The sequence below is a fragment of the Vigna unguiculata genome, chromosome 1 (genome assembly GCF_004118075.2).
Source record: "Vigna unguiculata cultivar IT97K-499-35 chromosome 1, ASM411807v1, whole genome shotgun sequence".
Lineage (NCBI taxonomy): Eukaryota > Viridiplantae > Streptophyta > Magnoliopsida > Fabales > Fabaceae > Vigna > Vigna unguiculata.
In genome coordinates this window covers 34,774,351-34,791,290 of record NC_040279.1, presented here as the reverse complement: position 1 = coordinate 34,791,290, position 16,940 = coordinate 34,774,351, and the positions used below count along the sequence as shown (strand labels likewise).

The 16,940-nt window shown below is 31.4% G+C and overlaps 1 protein-coding gene and 1 pseudogene across 1 annotated transcript; both read right to left on the bottom strand.

Moving 5' to 3' along the window:
- Positions 1-1,637: 1,637 nt before the first annotated feature.
- LOC114195519 (UDP-glycosyltransferase 73D1-like) lies at positions 1,638-3,431 on the bottom strand. The gene has a single exon (XM_028086021.1). The coding sequence runs from the start codon at positions 3,198-3,200 to the stop codon at positions 1,728-1,730; it is 1,473 nt and encodes a 490-aa protein (XP_027941822.1). The 5' UTR covers positions 3,201-3,431; the 3' UTR covers positions 1,638-1,727.
- A 7,843-nt stretch (positions 3,432-11,274) lies between these two features.
- On the bottom strand, positions 11,275-14,090 carry LOC114183832 (annotated as a pseudogene).
- Positions 14,091-16,940: the final 2,850 nt, after the last annotated feature.

The following is a 16,940-nucleotide window of genomic DNA, read 5'->3' as shown; positions in this document are numbered from 1 at the left end:
ATTGAAATTTTATTAGATTTTTTAATTTTTTAATATTAAAAAGTTTATATTTTTCAATTAATTTTTTGGTTAATTGTGTGACCGGATTGTTGGATTGTATTGTTATCTTACTAATTTATTATCAATAGATAACAGTCTATTTAGCAGTTAAAAAATTCACAAGAGATTTAAAATTTAGCTAAATCTATTTTATTTTAAGTCATCAAGAGATAAGGACACAAACAAAAACAAACATATCCCTTGTTAATTGAAGGCTAGACAACAAAGACCTTAAGCCCCCGTATGTCTCATATTAATTAATTTTTATCATTTTATTTTCCTGCTGATGACTTGATTATTTGTTGTATCATACATTTTTCTTATTTATATCTTTAAATGTTAATATACGAGAAATGTTGTAGTTAATATAAAATAATAATTAAGTAACTCTCATTATTTTCATTGACAACTAATTAGATAACAAGGTATTCATCATCTATGTAATAAGACATTGGTATTTTGATATCATATTTTTTTTATTATCATTTTATATTATCCTTCATAACTATTCATTGTTTTCTTTTAAAAATATAAAATTAACTTTAATTAAGATTATTTTATTTTTATAAAAATTGCTTAATGAATGTTAAATAATTTTTTTTCATATCAATATTAGTGACAGTAATAATTCTTTAGTCATTATTATAAGTTGTAATGTGAAATGATGATTTTTTATCTTACATGTTCAATAAAAATAATAAAAATCACTTACACTACAAGAAAATACTTCATTAGTAACCAATTTTAGTGACCAAAAATTGTTAGTTACTATAATTACTAATTTAGATACAAGTTTACAAAGTAAAAAAATCTTTGGTTACTAAAATAGTTACTATTATGAATAAAAAATTACAATTGGTCACTAAATTGATTTTTAAAATTAGTTACCATAGTTTTGACTACCAAAGAAAACTGGTCACTAAAAATTAGCTACCTAAGTTTTGACTACCAAAATAACTTAGTTATTAAATTGCTCTCTAATTAATTAGTGACAAATTTAGTGACCAATTATAATTTTTTATTTATATTAGTGACTATTTTATTAACCAATAAATTTTAATTTTGTAAATTGGTATCTAAATTGTCACTATAGTGACTAATAACTTTTGGTCACTAAAATTGGTTACTAATAAGTCATTTTCTTGTAGTGTTATATTTATATTTATATAATATAAATTTATATTAATCACAAAATTTCATATTTTTTTAACATGTGCAGGTAAATTAACAAGAAGGGAAAACATGATGAAAGTCACGTTTTTTACAAAAATAAATTAAACAATAATAACTTAATTTATTATAGACTTCAAATTTAATTAAATTTACATTAGTAGTATTGACAGCAACGTATTCAATAAAAATAATAAAAGTCACCTCAATTTACATAAATTTATATTAATCATAAATTTTCACATTTTTTTAACATGTATCAAGCTCATGAGAATCACGTCTTTTAAAAAAAATAATAAATAATAGCTCAATTAAAAAAATATAAAATTTTAGATTACTAGAAAAAAAATAATAATCAAAAGAATTAAAAATATTCGATTCGTCGTGGACTTCAAATTTAAATAAATATATTTTATTATAAGCCGTGAAGAGAAAATGACAGAAGGAAAAACAAAGATATCCCTTGTTAATAAAAAAGTTGGTGAACAAAGATCTTGACCCACACATTACCATATTATTTAATTAACACTAATGTTGTTGACAATGTCTTCAATTAAGCATGAAACGTTGAAGTGAGACGAACCTTCCTCCACCATGGCATTTCTTGCCATCTTTCCAAACTCCATTGCTCTATTCCTCCTTTTTTCCCCCTCTTCACCACCCGCCATGCACATCTCTATAGCCTCACTGATTCTACTTTTCTTCACCATTGCACCAACTTTCTCTTCATCACCCCACCTCACCGGAACCTCTACACCAATTCTAACTCCAATTTTCAAAACTTGCACGACAAATTTTTCATTCAAGAATTGCTCAGCAAATAAAGGCCATGTTATCAATGGCAACCCAGAAGACACGCCTTCTATGGTTGAATTCCAGCCACAGTGGGTCAAGAATGCACCAACCGAAGGGTGAGACAATATCAACGTTTGTGGAGCCCAACCCTTTATGACAAGTCCTCTTCCTCTCACCCTTTCATCAAAATTTTCATTCTCTAACCAATTATTTACCTCTGCAACATTTTCTCCCGCAGTTTTCACCACCCATATAAATGGTCGATTTGATGCTTCTAAACCCAACGCAAGTTCTACCAACTGAGATGTAACAAGCCTACACAAGCTTCCAAGGCATGCATAAACAACCGATCTTGGTTCCTTTGAGTTCAGCCATTCCAAGCATTGCTTCTCTTCGATTGAAGGCTTGTTTCCTCTCTCAAACTTGTCCAAACTATCTTTGTTTGATAAAGACACAGGACCAATGCACCAAACTCTCTTGTTCAAGGCCTTCTCGTACTCCTTTACACAACCATGTTCCAATTCTTCAAAGCTATTTACCACAACCCCAGATGCAGACATTTCAGCCTCCAACATTTTGTGTCTGAAATCATCCAAATCAGGCAGAGAAAAAAAGGCTCCAGGGAGCTGAGCTTTGGTTATCTCAACCCTCTGTGGCAGTCCCGGAATGAGAAAAGGTTCTGAATCAGAAGAGCAAGAAAGATGAGAATTGTAGAGCTTGATGTTATAGGAGCTGAGTAATGAAAAACAAGACATCCCATGAAAGACGAGCCTTGGAATGTTGAACTTCTTGGCTGTCACAGAAGTCCAAGAGAGGCATTTATCTGATATAATGCAAGTTGGAGGAGAAGGGTGGTTTTGAAGGTAGTGTTCCACAGGCTCTTGCATCATGTCAAGGCCAATATAAAAGTTTCTGAGGAGGTTTTTTGAGGGTAAAGCATCGAGGTTTTCACAGCCTAATGGAAGTCCTAATTTTTGACATGGAAATGGAACTTGTAGGAGCTGAATTGGAAGGCCAGATTTTGCTGCTCTAACAATGGTTTGCCCCATTCTTGAAGCATTGTGAGGGGTACTTATCAATGTGATGATGACACCTCTCTCTGCCAAAATCCTTGCTATGTCAACCATGGGGATCATGTGCCCTTGAGCCAGAAGTGGAACCAACACAAAATGAGGCTGCTTCAGTGGCGAAGCCATTGCGTAATGAAGTTAAATTATCTAATAAAACAGGTTGGGTAAATGCTATTGAAAAAATTTCAGAAACCCTATATTTATTGTGGCCATGAGTCACAGTATGATGTTTCTATTTAAAACTGATGACGATGATTTCAAACCTTCGAGCGTGTTTTATTTTTTTCTTTTATGGTTATAAACATTAACTTCAAAGTAAATTCAAAAGCCATCAAAACGGGTCTTATCAATATATATTGTACTCTCAACAAACAAATAATCTCAAAAAATAATTTGTCTCTGTCAATTTTCCTACAAATTAGTTTTTGTGTGCCCTTTAACACTATCCAAATTTAATATACATAATTGTTATATGTTATGACTAGGTGCAGTTTCATTATGAAATAAGCTTAATTAATTGGTGCTAAGAGTTTATTGGTGATCAAGAAAGATGTAATTACATACATATATGCGTTTGATCAATTGACACTAAGTTTGCATTTTATTACTTTCAGTTTTTTTTTCTAATACAAATTTCTTTAGTTGTTGAAGCATTTGATATAATCCGATACCCATATGACGTAATTTGAGCACTTGTTAATGCGATGAAGTGTACGACTAATTCATATATTAATTTTATATTTTAATAAACGACATCAAATGGTTTGTTTAAATATAAAACTTTGGCACTAGCCATAAAACAACTCATAACTTCTATTTATGTTATTATAATATATATTATGAAATGATTGTTTTAACTATACATTAAAAGTATTTATTTTTTTGACAAAAATATATTATAACTTTTACGAGGTTGCTTTGAAAAGATAAAATAAGATAGTAAAGAAGTCCATCTAATCAATGACGTACATAACCATTGATGAGTTTAATCACTCAAATACGCAATACGACTCACAGGGGGTTCCTCGTTGATTAGGTCAAAAGTTGAATCACTCAAAGACGCAATTTGAAACCAACAGTGGGAAAGGGTTCTTTCTTTCAACAAAGAATTATGGGTAAATGGATATGAAAAGCTGTAAACATAGGAATCTATTAAATAAATATGTTCATATGGTACTATAGCAATTATATGAATAAGTTGATATGTTTTTCCTTCTTTTTTTTAGCTTTTGGAATATTTCTTCAAAAATTATATTTTATTTGAATCCTATAAAATATCAATTTCACCAAAATACGTAAATACAATAAGATTTATTTTAACAATTTAGAGATAAATTTAAGAAGGCATGGGTGTTTGTTTTTCTTCTTTTTTTTCGTAGAAACATGTAGTATTTAAACATGGAGACTTCTATTGATGATGTACATGAGTTGGTTAAATTTAGATGTGAATATGGTTTATATGTGAATATGACTTTTTCAATATAAAAAGAAGAAGTTGTCTTTCTCAAAATATAAATATGGTGACCGAAACATGTGGAATGTTCGAAGGAATTGTAGACTAGAAAAATTTAATATAGGTTTAAGTCAAAAATTTAATATAGTTTTAAGTTAAACATTTAAATATGAATTGAATGCTTGATGTTGGGTAAAAATAAACATGACTTAAACATAAAGAGTCATAAATTTATCACTTTAAAATTCTAAATTAAAGACAATATACATAGGAGTGACAATATAAGTCTGGTCCATCAGGTAAGTCCATAGACAGTCGCATGCTTGCAGAAATAATGTGGGACAGGTCAAGATAGTGAACCCGCAAGCCCGTAGTAACCTGGTTTATAAAAGCCCGCAGTCCGCACGAGCTGACCTGTAAGCCTGCATTAAGAAAAAACTTACACTTGTGTATATTAGTTACTTTTTTTGGACTATTGCATTAATGTTCCAAATTCTTGTATGACTGAAAAAAATAAATATTATGTATTTTTTAATGTGCTAAGATTTGAAGAATACATCGTGTATGTCAAAGTACGATATGAATATGTTGAAAATATTAAATTATCAATTTATCATCCAACTCCTCAAAGTCTTTGCTTAATTTTTTGAATTTCTTAAAATTTTCAATGTTTTTAACATTGAAAGTTTTATCATAAAAATTAAAAAAAAAAACAAAACAGACTGGTCTGCGGACTCACACTTATGTGAGACTACCAGACTTTTCAGCTCGAGTTGAAAATGCAGGGCGGGACGGACCGACCCACATTATGTGAGCTGAGCCTAAATGAGTCAGACTGGCCCACATTGCCACCCCTTATACAAGTCTTTTATATATTTATTTATTGTTCGTTGATATTAAATTAACATAAGTTAATTGTAAATAAAACTAATATTTAATATTTATAGGTGTAAGTAAGTGAGGTAAGGTAATAGTAAGTAAGGGCTGTTAGTATTATTATTTGTATTAGTAATACTATTTGTATTACATCTAGTACCAGTATTATATATTAGTATTAATATTATTATTATTAATGTAAAAGCATTATTATTACTAGCGTACACACAGACGCTATCGCGCATGTCTATACGCATTTTTTAAGGTATAATTATTCGCAACGTACCCAGTTTCGTTCCAATATGTCTAAATGGTACTTGCTTTTAACTTTGCATCTATTGAGTACCCAAATTAGTTAATTTGCATCAATGTGGTCCATCCCGTTAAATTTTCAGAAACGCCGTTAACGGAACAGTGATATGGCATTGTTGAACGGATACGTGTCAATGAGAATAATTGTACAGTGGCAATGGGTAACGTGTCATGCCCTATTTCAATTGATTTTCCCCACTGAAAAAACCCTAATTTTCCATTCCCATGTTCATCTTCTTCTTCATTGTTCAATTGGTGCAGTGACCGTGAAGGTTATTTGCTGCAGTGGTCAAACCCTAAACCCCACCATTCCAAAAACAATTAATTCAATGAAAGACAAATTAAAATAGTTTGCACACCTGGAATCCGAAATAGTTGCCACTTTGATGTCAATTACAGCTTCAATTTCCTCCACAACACTCGAAATTGCCAATTTGAATTGAACCCTAACTTCGCGACAACGCTTCTCACTCGAACACCAACTTCTAATTCGTTCCCAAATCCTCCCCTTTTAATTTTCAATTTCATTTTTCGAAACACTGTTCCACATCACACACTACTCTCGTGCCACGTAATATTTTTTTCCCACTTAAGTAGTCAACATGGTCAGACGTTAAGTCATTTAACGGAGTCAACTAAAAGGGACCAAATTGATGCAAATTAACTAATTTGGGTACTAAATAGATGCAAAGTTAAAAGCGGGTACCATTTAGACACATTGGAACGAAACTAGGTACGTTACAACTAATTATACCCATTTTTTAAATATGAATATGATAATATCTTAGTAGGTGATAATAATGTAATGTTATTAAGTTAATATATAAAATAAATTTATATTTATTAAAAATGAGATTAAATGTTAAAGATAAAGTGAAATGAATAGAAAAGTTAATTGTTTGATGAATAAAAAAAATAAGATAAACAATTTTATAGAAAATGAAAAATAACCATTAATTTTAAAAAATAATAAATAATTATATTATAAAGGGTAAAATTGGTATTATGAGATGTGGACACAAAATAGGGAATCCTCTTTATTATTGTTATAGATTATTATTATTATTATTTTGAATAATATTAATAATTTTAGTATTGATATTATTATTATTGTTGTTGTTGTTTATATTATTATTATTATTATTAATATTATTATTATTGTTCTATCACGCCAAATAGTTTCACATCGCTTAGAAAGAAGTTAAAGATACTTTAAATACTTCTCTCTCCTTCCATCCTTCGATACGTCTTTTAACTTTCACCATTTGAGATGTCTTTTAAGGATAAAATTGTGACAGAGCTTCACACTTCAAAGTGGACAATATCTTGGATACATGGTGATTAACCCTAACGATGTCTCTCAGCGGACTTGGGATCGAAACATTGAAACATTGGCACTTACTGTTGGATTGATAATGAGGTTCTAAGACAAACCATTGGGTCCCTTAAACCCTCTATTGGCAATGAACTCTCATTTTCTTTAGACCTTGTTTAGGGGAGTTTATGTTCTATTACATCTAATAGTCTCACATTGCTTAAGAGTTGAGGTCAAAGACAATTTAAATACCCATTCTTCTTCCCACCCTCTGAGGCACCTTGTAAGGACAGAACCGTGACAAAACTCCATACTCCAAGTGAACAACATTAGATGAATATTAGTTGTAATTGTGTAGCCAACATATATATATATATATATATATATATATATATATATATATTAAATTTTATAATATAACCGTATGTATCTTCATGTTAATTCACTATTTATGTACTCATCTACATCAAGTCTTACAAAAGTTATAATTTTGTAATATATATTTATTTATAATTTAACTATTGGATTTATAAAATTTTAATTTTGTTTATTTTTTATTAGATAAAATCAGTTTAACGCATAATATGCTTTTATAAAATTTAAGTAAACGTGGATCGATAGATAAACTAATCTAACTGTGAATATTTGTTTTCTCTAAATTTTGATATGAATATCTTGTGTGTGAAACAATTTAGGTTTGAGAGATGCTCTCGTAGCAAAACATTGATGACAGCAAGCATGATTTTTTGTAAACAATCCAAGATTTCTAACAAATTGATTTTGAGTTGATTGAGAAAGATCAAAATAATATGTTTTATACTAATTCAGTAGTAACATGTATTTAGCTATTTAACAACATCTTGAATATTTAATTAATAATCTCAAAATTTGCTTATGAATGTGATTTAAGTAAAATTTTGCTTCATGATGGTGGCTTAAATATAGTACCATATTTGGCAATTAACCACCATTTTAGACTATTTTTTCCTTTGCTACATTAAATAGTACATAGTATTGTTGTAAAAACATAAGGTAATTATTGACATGATTTTTTTTTTATAAATGTTCTTTATACTTAATTTATTAAGCATAATAATTATTTATTTAATTTCTTTTAAATACTTTAAGATGTTTTTCATAGTTTTTTCTTTAATTTAAGAGAATTTGAAATTACTTTTTTTCATCGATACATTTAACATTTTACAACTCTTTTTGTTAGGATTTAATGAAAGAGTTTAATTTCAAATTCTTTGAACTTTTACTTTTTAATTAGATTTTGTTACAACTAATAACAACACCCATCATTATTTTTTTAACATTTCTAATAACTGTTATCAATGCTTCAACATCTTTTGAAATCACTGCTAAGTGATGTTTTAATTGATAAATTCTTATTATTAATACTTTTTGACAATAAGTACACTTCAAATTTCTTACTAGCCCATAAATAGAAATACATAGACTTCATGCAGTTAAGGTCCTTTTAATAACACCTCCTCTTTTACCATGACTTAACCATCTTCAACTAACTAAGATTAGTTTTTTCTTCAAATTCTAAATAGAATACCACTCTTCAAGTCTAATTTTTAAAATAACCATTTTATATATTTAAAACTACTAATTCGATTCGTAACAAATTATGTTTAAGAAAATATATTTACAATTAAATATAATAGTTTAAAGTACTATAACTGTGTAAACTATAAAAAACATTTACAAACTTCCTCTCAAAATATTTGAGAAATCAAATTCATTTCATACTTTAATTTAACAATTATTCGAAAATATTTACCCACAACAATTTAATTTACGGGAGCATTTTTTTACCCACATATTGCATTTTGAAGTGAAATTTTCACTGGTTCATATGATTCGATTTTTAAATAAAAGAGTGACCAAAATTAAAAGTAAAAAAAACATAGAAGAGATTCGAGACATATAATCCCTCCAAACCCTGTTCGAGTTCTGCCCTTCAAACCCTTCAATCTCGTTGCGCTGGCACTCCACACCCGTCTCATCGTGGATACCTCGTGGCCGTGTTGGACCCGATGATGGGGCTGGTTGTCATCATCATCAACACCTGCATTTTGGCCACCAATGGTGAATGACGGTTAGTGTGTTTTTTTATCTCACTCTCAGATTTGCACTTATCATCACTTTCTTTATGCGTTACATTCTGGTAGTGTTCCTTGAGACTACTCCTTTCTCCGTTTTCTTAGTTTTTTCCTTATATGTTTTTTTATTGTGAATCATGTTATGTGAGCAACTCTGACAATTGCTCTGATTAGTTTGATTTCGGGCCATGTTCTGTTTCTGGTTTGTGAGGTTTTTCAAGGGAGATACCAAGCATATTCACCATACAATAGATTAGTACATCAGTCTCAATTCAAAACCTAAAGCTCACGAGTCGTTCTCCTGGTGATCTTACCTATTTTTACCAATGTGGAACTTCTAACTCACCTTAAATTTCTAACCATCTTTCCCTCAAATGTGAGAGGCTTTATATATGGCATGCGGGCAAAGTATATTTTGACGGGAGGTTCATAAATAAAGCCTGGTGTTGATATTATAAATAAAGCCTGCAACTCTGGTGAAACTGTATTGTCGTTTGGTTTTTTTACATCAACACAGAGCTGGACAGAAGTTGGAAACAACTTGGTGTTGATATTACTAGTAAAGTAGCTCTTCATTCTGAGCTGTCAACTGGAGAATTTACTGGCTGCTTACTTCATTATGGCGCATCACATGTTTGTGGAGTTGACGTAGGTTATGGACTGGTAAGGTAACGCGTTAGATTTTTTTTTTTTGTTACATTGAAGATGTGATACTGGTTAAGCTATATTGATATATATATTTTTTTCTTTTTGTTAAATGCAAACCCAGCTATGTGGTTTTCCTTAATATTTCTTTAGTTTTGTGTCTAAGGTTTCTTATATTCATTGTTCGTGTTGAATGTTTAATTATGCAGTTATTCCTTAGAGGCTTAACTCACATAGCACAGTACTTTTATTCTGTTACACTTTTTTTCTGGATTTCTATTAGTTTTTAGATTAATAATGATTGTCTGGCTTAACCTATGACTTTCAATTCTAATGATGAATATATCTTTAGTTTAGAGTAGTTTTCTGAGTTTTGAGCATCCATTTTGTCTGTATCTGCTCTCTTGGCATAGTGGCCTTCTACTACACCGCTACTTCTTTCGGGGTTGATCGTTATGCCTTATGGTCTAGGATTAGGCACACTAGATCGTACTCTGGTATCATTCCGTTTGTAAAATAGGTTACATTCCAGAGGTATCAGAGAATGACTGCTGCAACCTTTTCTTTGTCTGAATATGTACGTGTATATTACTGTGAAGTGGACAGGCTGACTCATCGTATGAACTCCAATTGTTAATAATGAATTTATAAAGTGCCTAGGTCATTTTTTTTTTGGAGTCGACTACAGCTGTTGAGGACACAATTCCTAAGTCGTTTAGCCATAAGTTTCGTCCTCGGTGCTTTCTATGAAAAGCAATTTCTTTTATCTGTAAATAAAACTTAATGTATGTTTAGCCGTTCAATGATACAAAATATGGATTGTTTTATTAATAAATATACACTTCTATTGATTTTTTAATGGTAAAATAAAGAATTGTTGCTATATGTTTGTGCCTAGACCCCCAAAATCTTGATTTGGTGACTTTAGACCTCTCATTCATCTCTATTCTCTAGGTAAGCTCTGAAATATTGTCAACCATAGTCCTACAGTCCTATTACAAGTAAAATATTTCAGATTATAAGAAAAAATTATGATCACGATCTTGTCTCCTATGTCTATTGATTATTAAGTGGTCGGTCATCCTTTGTAAGCCTTTGCGTGAATAGACAATTTTTATCCCATTGTGTCAGATGAAAATAACGTCCGTATATTTATAATTGTGTGCCTGTGGGATTATACTCATAATAGTTTTGTATTAAATAACCATCATTGTTGCTCCTTGTGAAAAAAGAAGAGAAAAATACTATCTCTAACCTTTGAATATCATATTCTGTTCAGGTAGGAAGAGGGATAGTGAAAGATCCTAGGTGCGGGAATTTGTGCTATCTGATCAGATTGTTTATTTACTCAAATCTACTATAATTAGTAGAAATTGAACTATTTGAAGATAAGCATGGAACCAGACGGGCAAACACAATGCTTTATAATATGTCCTATTTATTCGTATTTATCTCTTTCTAACACAATCTAATTCAAAATAGCTATAAGTTAAAACAAGATATAACACCTTGTATGGATTTACAAATAGTCTTTACATGCAGCAATATTCTCTATGGATTTCTGACCTTCTGTATAAGTTAAAACAGAGTAGTCTTTACATATAGCATTATCCTCTCTATGGATTTCTGACTTTCTGTTTTTGGCTTTTTTTAGTGAAACTCTGAAATTGTTCTACGAAGGGATTGGAGAACTCCAAGTCTGAGCTAATTGTACGATTTCCTCTTCGTAAATAAAACAACACAATATTGTCAAGGTGGAGCTTGAAAAGAGATTGCCGAAAACAATACTCAGCGAGGATTTATGGGGTTGGTTGATCAAACTTGCACTTAAATTGCTCGTAATATTAGCAATATTAGCATCAAACAATACTCAACTATATAAAGAGTTAATAGCAATAGACAAGTTATGCATAATTTGAGTTGAATTTATTTTGAATTTGCTGCATATTATATACAGCTGTATTGAATAGGTATATCACTAATTGAATATTATCTTTATGTATATTTTTACTTGGCTAGAATCAATTACATGACATTTTATTAGATGAATTTTCCAGGTTACCCAGGAAATTACCCACATATTAATCCGGTATTAATCTGTAGGTAGCTTATCCAAGAAATTATAATAAAATCTTTATACTTAAAACGAGTCAAATTAATAATTGAAATTTGTTTGTCATATTAGTATTTGCGGCTAGTGGTATTAAGAGATATAGTAACTAGTAGGAGACTAAAATGACAATAATTTCAATTTTCTTTATGGCATTCGCCTAATTTCAAAATCTATATTATGATATAATATTTCAATTTTAAGAACTATAATAATTTAATTTAATTAACAGTATTTTCTATGGACTTATTTTTTGTGTGATAATGGCCTAGTCCAGAGGCTTAAGATCGTATTACTCATTAGTTGAGTGTTAGTGGACTAAAATCATCAGGTAAAATATTAGGCGGGCATAATTAATTTGGCAGTCTTAAACACACTCAAGATTACAAAATTACTAATGTATCTTACTAATTTGCTAAGCAGAATTAGGTTCTGTTGAAATAATATACCTTATATGCTTTTGATAACCGAAGATAATCGTTAGTCTTTGTGGGACTGTTGCATGATGTCTTGGATTAGCTGGGTCACATTGAAGTGAGAAGAACCTCCTTCTACAGCTGTCTTAGCCATCTCTGCAAGCCCTCTGGCCCTTTTTCTTCTTTCTTCACTTTCACTTCCCTCATCCATTAACTCCCCTATAGCTCTCACTATATCTTCCTTCTTCACCAACACCCCAGTTTTCTCTTCATCACCCCAGAGCACCGGACTTTCCACCCCAACGCTTACACCAATTCTTATAATATTCACAACAAACCTCTCATTGAAGAATTGGTCCCCAAACAATGGCCACGTAAGCATTGGCACGCCAGCGGATATTGATTCTAAGGTTGAGTTCCAACCACAGTGTGTCATGAACCCTCCAATTGCAGGGTGTGATAGTATTAGTACCTGAGGAGACCAACCCAGAAGCAGTAGACCTACCCCCTTGGTCCTTTCCTCAAACCCTGATTCCTTAATCCACTTCATCAACTCTTCTGTTTGATTCCTTTCCCTGATGACCCATATGAACGGTATTTTGGATGCCTCTAAGGCCATACCAAGCTCTATCAACTGCAACGGAGTCAAATTGCATATGCTCCCTAGGCACACGTAAATGACTGAATTTGGTTTTTGCAAGTCAAGCCACTTCATGCAACTTTGGGCATCACTTGATATGTTGTTGTTGTTCCCTCTCTGAGTCTTATCCAACTCATTCCTGTTTCTAAGTGAAACGGGCCCAACAAACCACACTTTATTGTTTCTGGCCCTCTTGAAATCCCCTGCATATGCTTGTTCCAACTCCTCAAAAGAATTCACGACCAGCCCATAAGTAACCGCTTCAGCTGCGGCCATTTTTTCCACAAACTCGCTCCAGTTTTCGTTCATAGGTCTTGACGTCTGTGCTTTTGTGATCTCAACTTTGTCAGGGATGTCGGGTATGGAAAAGTACTCTGAATCTGAGGCTATGGTATCAAAAACCTTAGAAGTGACCAACTTTTGCTGCCACCAGAGACAGAAACAGCTAACGCCGTAGAAAGAAATTCTGGGAACGTTGAATTTGGTGGCGATGTGGGCTGTGTATGCTAAACTCACATCAGAGATTATGCAGTTTGGTTTAGGTGTCAATTGTTCAAACACTTTCTCAGCCGGTTCGTGTAGAATGGTGTTTGCGGCAAGGAAGAAGTTCAAACCCATGCCCATAGAAGGCAGCATGTCAAAATTTTCACACCCTTCTGGGAATCCAGCCTCGTGGGATGGAAATTCGAGTTGAACCAGTCGGAGGTTGAGGCCTGAGTCGGAAGCACGGGAAAAGGTTTCTGAGAAACGAGAAGCGTTATGTACGGTGGTGACTACAGTAACAATCACGTTATTCTGTGCCAATATTTTTGCAAGGTCTGTCATGGGAGCATGTGGCCTGGGGCCATGAGAGGAAACAGAACGAAGTGAAGCTGAGATTCTTGGGATGCCATTTGGATTTGAATTGGTCGAATGACAAACTCTGAAATTCACTTGTTTATAATCTTTTAGACACTTGTTTTAGAAAGCATGTCATGGCTATTTTCTGTGGTGGAAGAGCCTATCTATGCAAGTTAACGGGTCAAGCCGGCACAGCTTGCAATGGTGGAAGACTTGCAGGTATTGCAAGTCAACACGTCTTTAGTGTTAACCTATTACTTAGATGAATCTTTTATGGTTCTCAGCTAACAAAGAAGATTGGAGCCGTAAGTAAGAACATGACTCGTACATTACACAAGAATTTGAAACATTTGAGTTTGAGTTTCTTGTTAATTAATGTAAAAATCTTATCAACAAACAATTTATAAAACTCCTAAGTGTTTATTTTATTTTTTTGAGTTTGGAAGCTGGTTCTATCCAACTGGACTCACTTAAACTTCTATCTTGTATAGATAAAAAAAAAAAATCTGATTTTCATTGTACATATATTGGGGTTAATTATCAGTTGGAGAATTAGACCATTGGTCAAACTAGAAACAATTACAGAATCGAAAAAAAAAAAAACTAATTCCTGACCAAGGGAGTGGGGGAACTAGTAAAAAGAGAGAGAGAAAACAAAAACATAGGCAATGACTATAAATAGTAGGAAAAACATTTTGCTCCAGCATGTTAAAAGGGTTTACGATCTTTTTTTTCCCACTCTTTTTCATATTTTAGTTTAGTCTTAAATAAAAAATTGATTTTAGTTTTTGAATTTCTTTTTTTCTTAAATAACAATGTTAGCTAATAAACAAACGACAACATTGACAACCTGGTGTTCATGTCATTACGATTTATGCATATGACGGAATAACACGTGTTGTTTCATAAACCAATGTGAAATTAAAAATAAAACAATAATGAGAACTAAACTAGTTAACCATAACATGATGATGAGTTAAATTAAATTGATATCTAGTTATTTAAATGCGGTTGTAAATATATTATTATTTTGAAAGTACAGCTGCCCTATTCCTCTATATTACTAAATGACTAAACAAATGTCATCTATAAAGTGGTTTTAGTGGTTTTTGTAGTTGACTTTAAAAGTAGACTTAATTAATAATTTAATCTCTATATTTTAACTTATAATTATTATAATTTTTTTTTCAATTTAGTTTTAATGTTTTTATTAATTGAGTCTGAATTTTTGTCAAATCTGTAGTCTATTCAGTTAAATTAGCTTGAATGTTATTTAGGTGTCATATGTCAAATTTTAAATCATTTTCTATTTTGGAATGTGCCACGCAGAGTAGTTTCAAAATAGAAGATAACCTAAATTTTGAACAATCTAGCAGAAGAAGTCATATCAAGTTTTTTTCAAAAAAAAAAAAGGAAATCAGTCTTTTTAAAAAAATAGGAACTCAATTGATTCAAAAAGAAATGTAACGATCAAAATCAAAAAGTTAAATATAGTGACCAAATTACTAATTAAGTCTAAAGATAAAAATATGGAAAAATTAACCAATTAGACCAGTTAAGAATGTCATTAAAAGCTAAACAAATCTTAATAAATAAAGAAAAAGTATCTTGAACCCTACGTATAAATTTATGGATTGTCCTGATTTAGCTACATGTGATGTGATGGTATTTTTAGAAGAAGTCGAAGTGAATATGTGAGTAGTTTTTCGGTTTGTTTAAGAGTGTACTCTTCTATTTATTCTAAGTTGTCATTTATGCCATAGAGCATGTTTCTAGGAGGATTTTCAGAGACTTTGGTTAAGTAGTGATTCTACTTTAGTTTACCATGGTTTCTTGGATCAATGAGCGGTTCTTTAAAGTCTTAGAAGGAGATGATGTCGATGCTTATACTTTTGTAGGCATATGTAGTTCAAAATTTCTCATGTTTTTCATGAAGAAAATTATTATGTGGATAATTTAGCTAATTTGATTTTTATCCATGGAGAACAATATAAGTGGTTCCATGTATTTATTTAATTTTTTTTTATAATAGATATAGTTTGTCTATGTTCTGTGAAGTGTAATTTTTTATTATAGATTTTGTGCATTCCTTCATGCTTTATATTCATTTTTTTTTATTTTAATACATTTTTATGTGATGACAAATGATTGATGGACTTTAAAATGTCTGTATAGTTGAGATGTCAAAATTTATAGTGATGCATGACATGAGTTTATTTGAAAACTCAATATGGAGGTAATCTCTTAATTAAATAAACCAAAGGATTAACTCTTTCTTATTTTATTAATAATTAGGAACTAATAATTTCCTGAATAAATAACTTGCGATTAGAAACCGGTACTTTCTGAGTGTTCTCTTCCTCCTTGTGGTTCATAATGAGCTTCTCATTGAAGAACTGTTCAGCAAACATCGGCCAAATTAGCATTGACATTGTTTAACCTTGCTGCATTGAGGGGTGTAAGGAAAACGGTGACAGAAACGACATTGGCTGCGAGTAATTTGGCGATCTCTGTGAAGGGAATGAGATGGCTTGAGTTTGGGAATCCATGGAGTGAAGGGCAAGACTGTGGCCTTGAGTTCATTCTAATAAGGAATGGATGAAAGCATATAAAAGAGAACCAGAAAAGCAGGATTCCAAGAAGGTTCAAGCATAAAAGGATGACAATGTCTTGTCTATTTACCATTCCTTTAAAGGATATATATACAAACTATTATTGTATGGAAAGAAAAGACAAAATAGAAAAACAGAAAATAACACCTCAACATATTTTAGAATGCTGATAACCAAATGCAGCTAGAACATAGAAGAAAAAGAGGATAATACTAATATTTTAGAATGCTGATAACCAAATGCAGCTAGAACATAGAAGAAAAAGAGGATAATACTAATTGAGGTATTGTATTTCGTTTAGCGTACTTGTAATATAATGGTCGTGATAAACGATATACAAGAATAAAATGCCAAAGAGAAAGGAATGTGGCAATCTTTGTCTTCTCTGAAATTTTGGGGTTCTGCTACTACCTTTGCACTTCCAACTCTTTCTTCCGATAGTTATAGATAGAGTAATGATATGTTGGTACACCCCAAAATATATTACAGGTTGCTCTTTTTTTTTATTCAACTGAAAAGCTTTTATCTTTGAT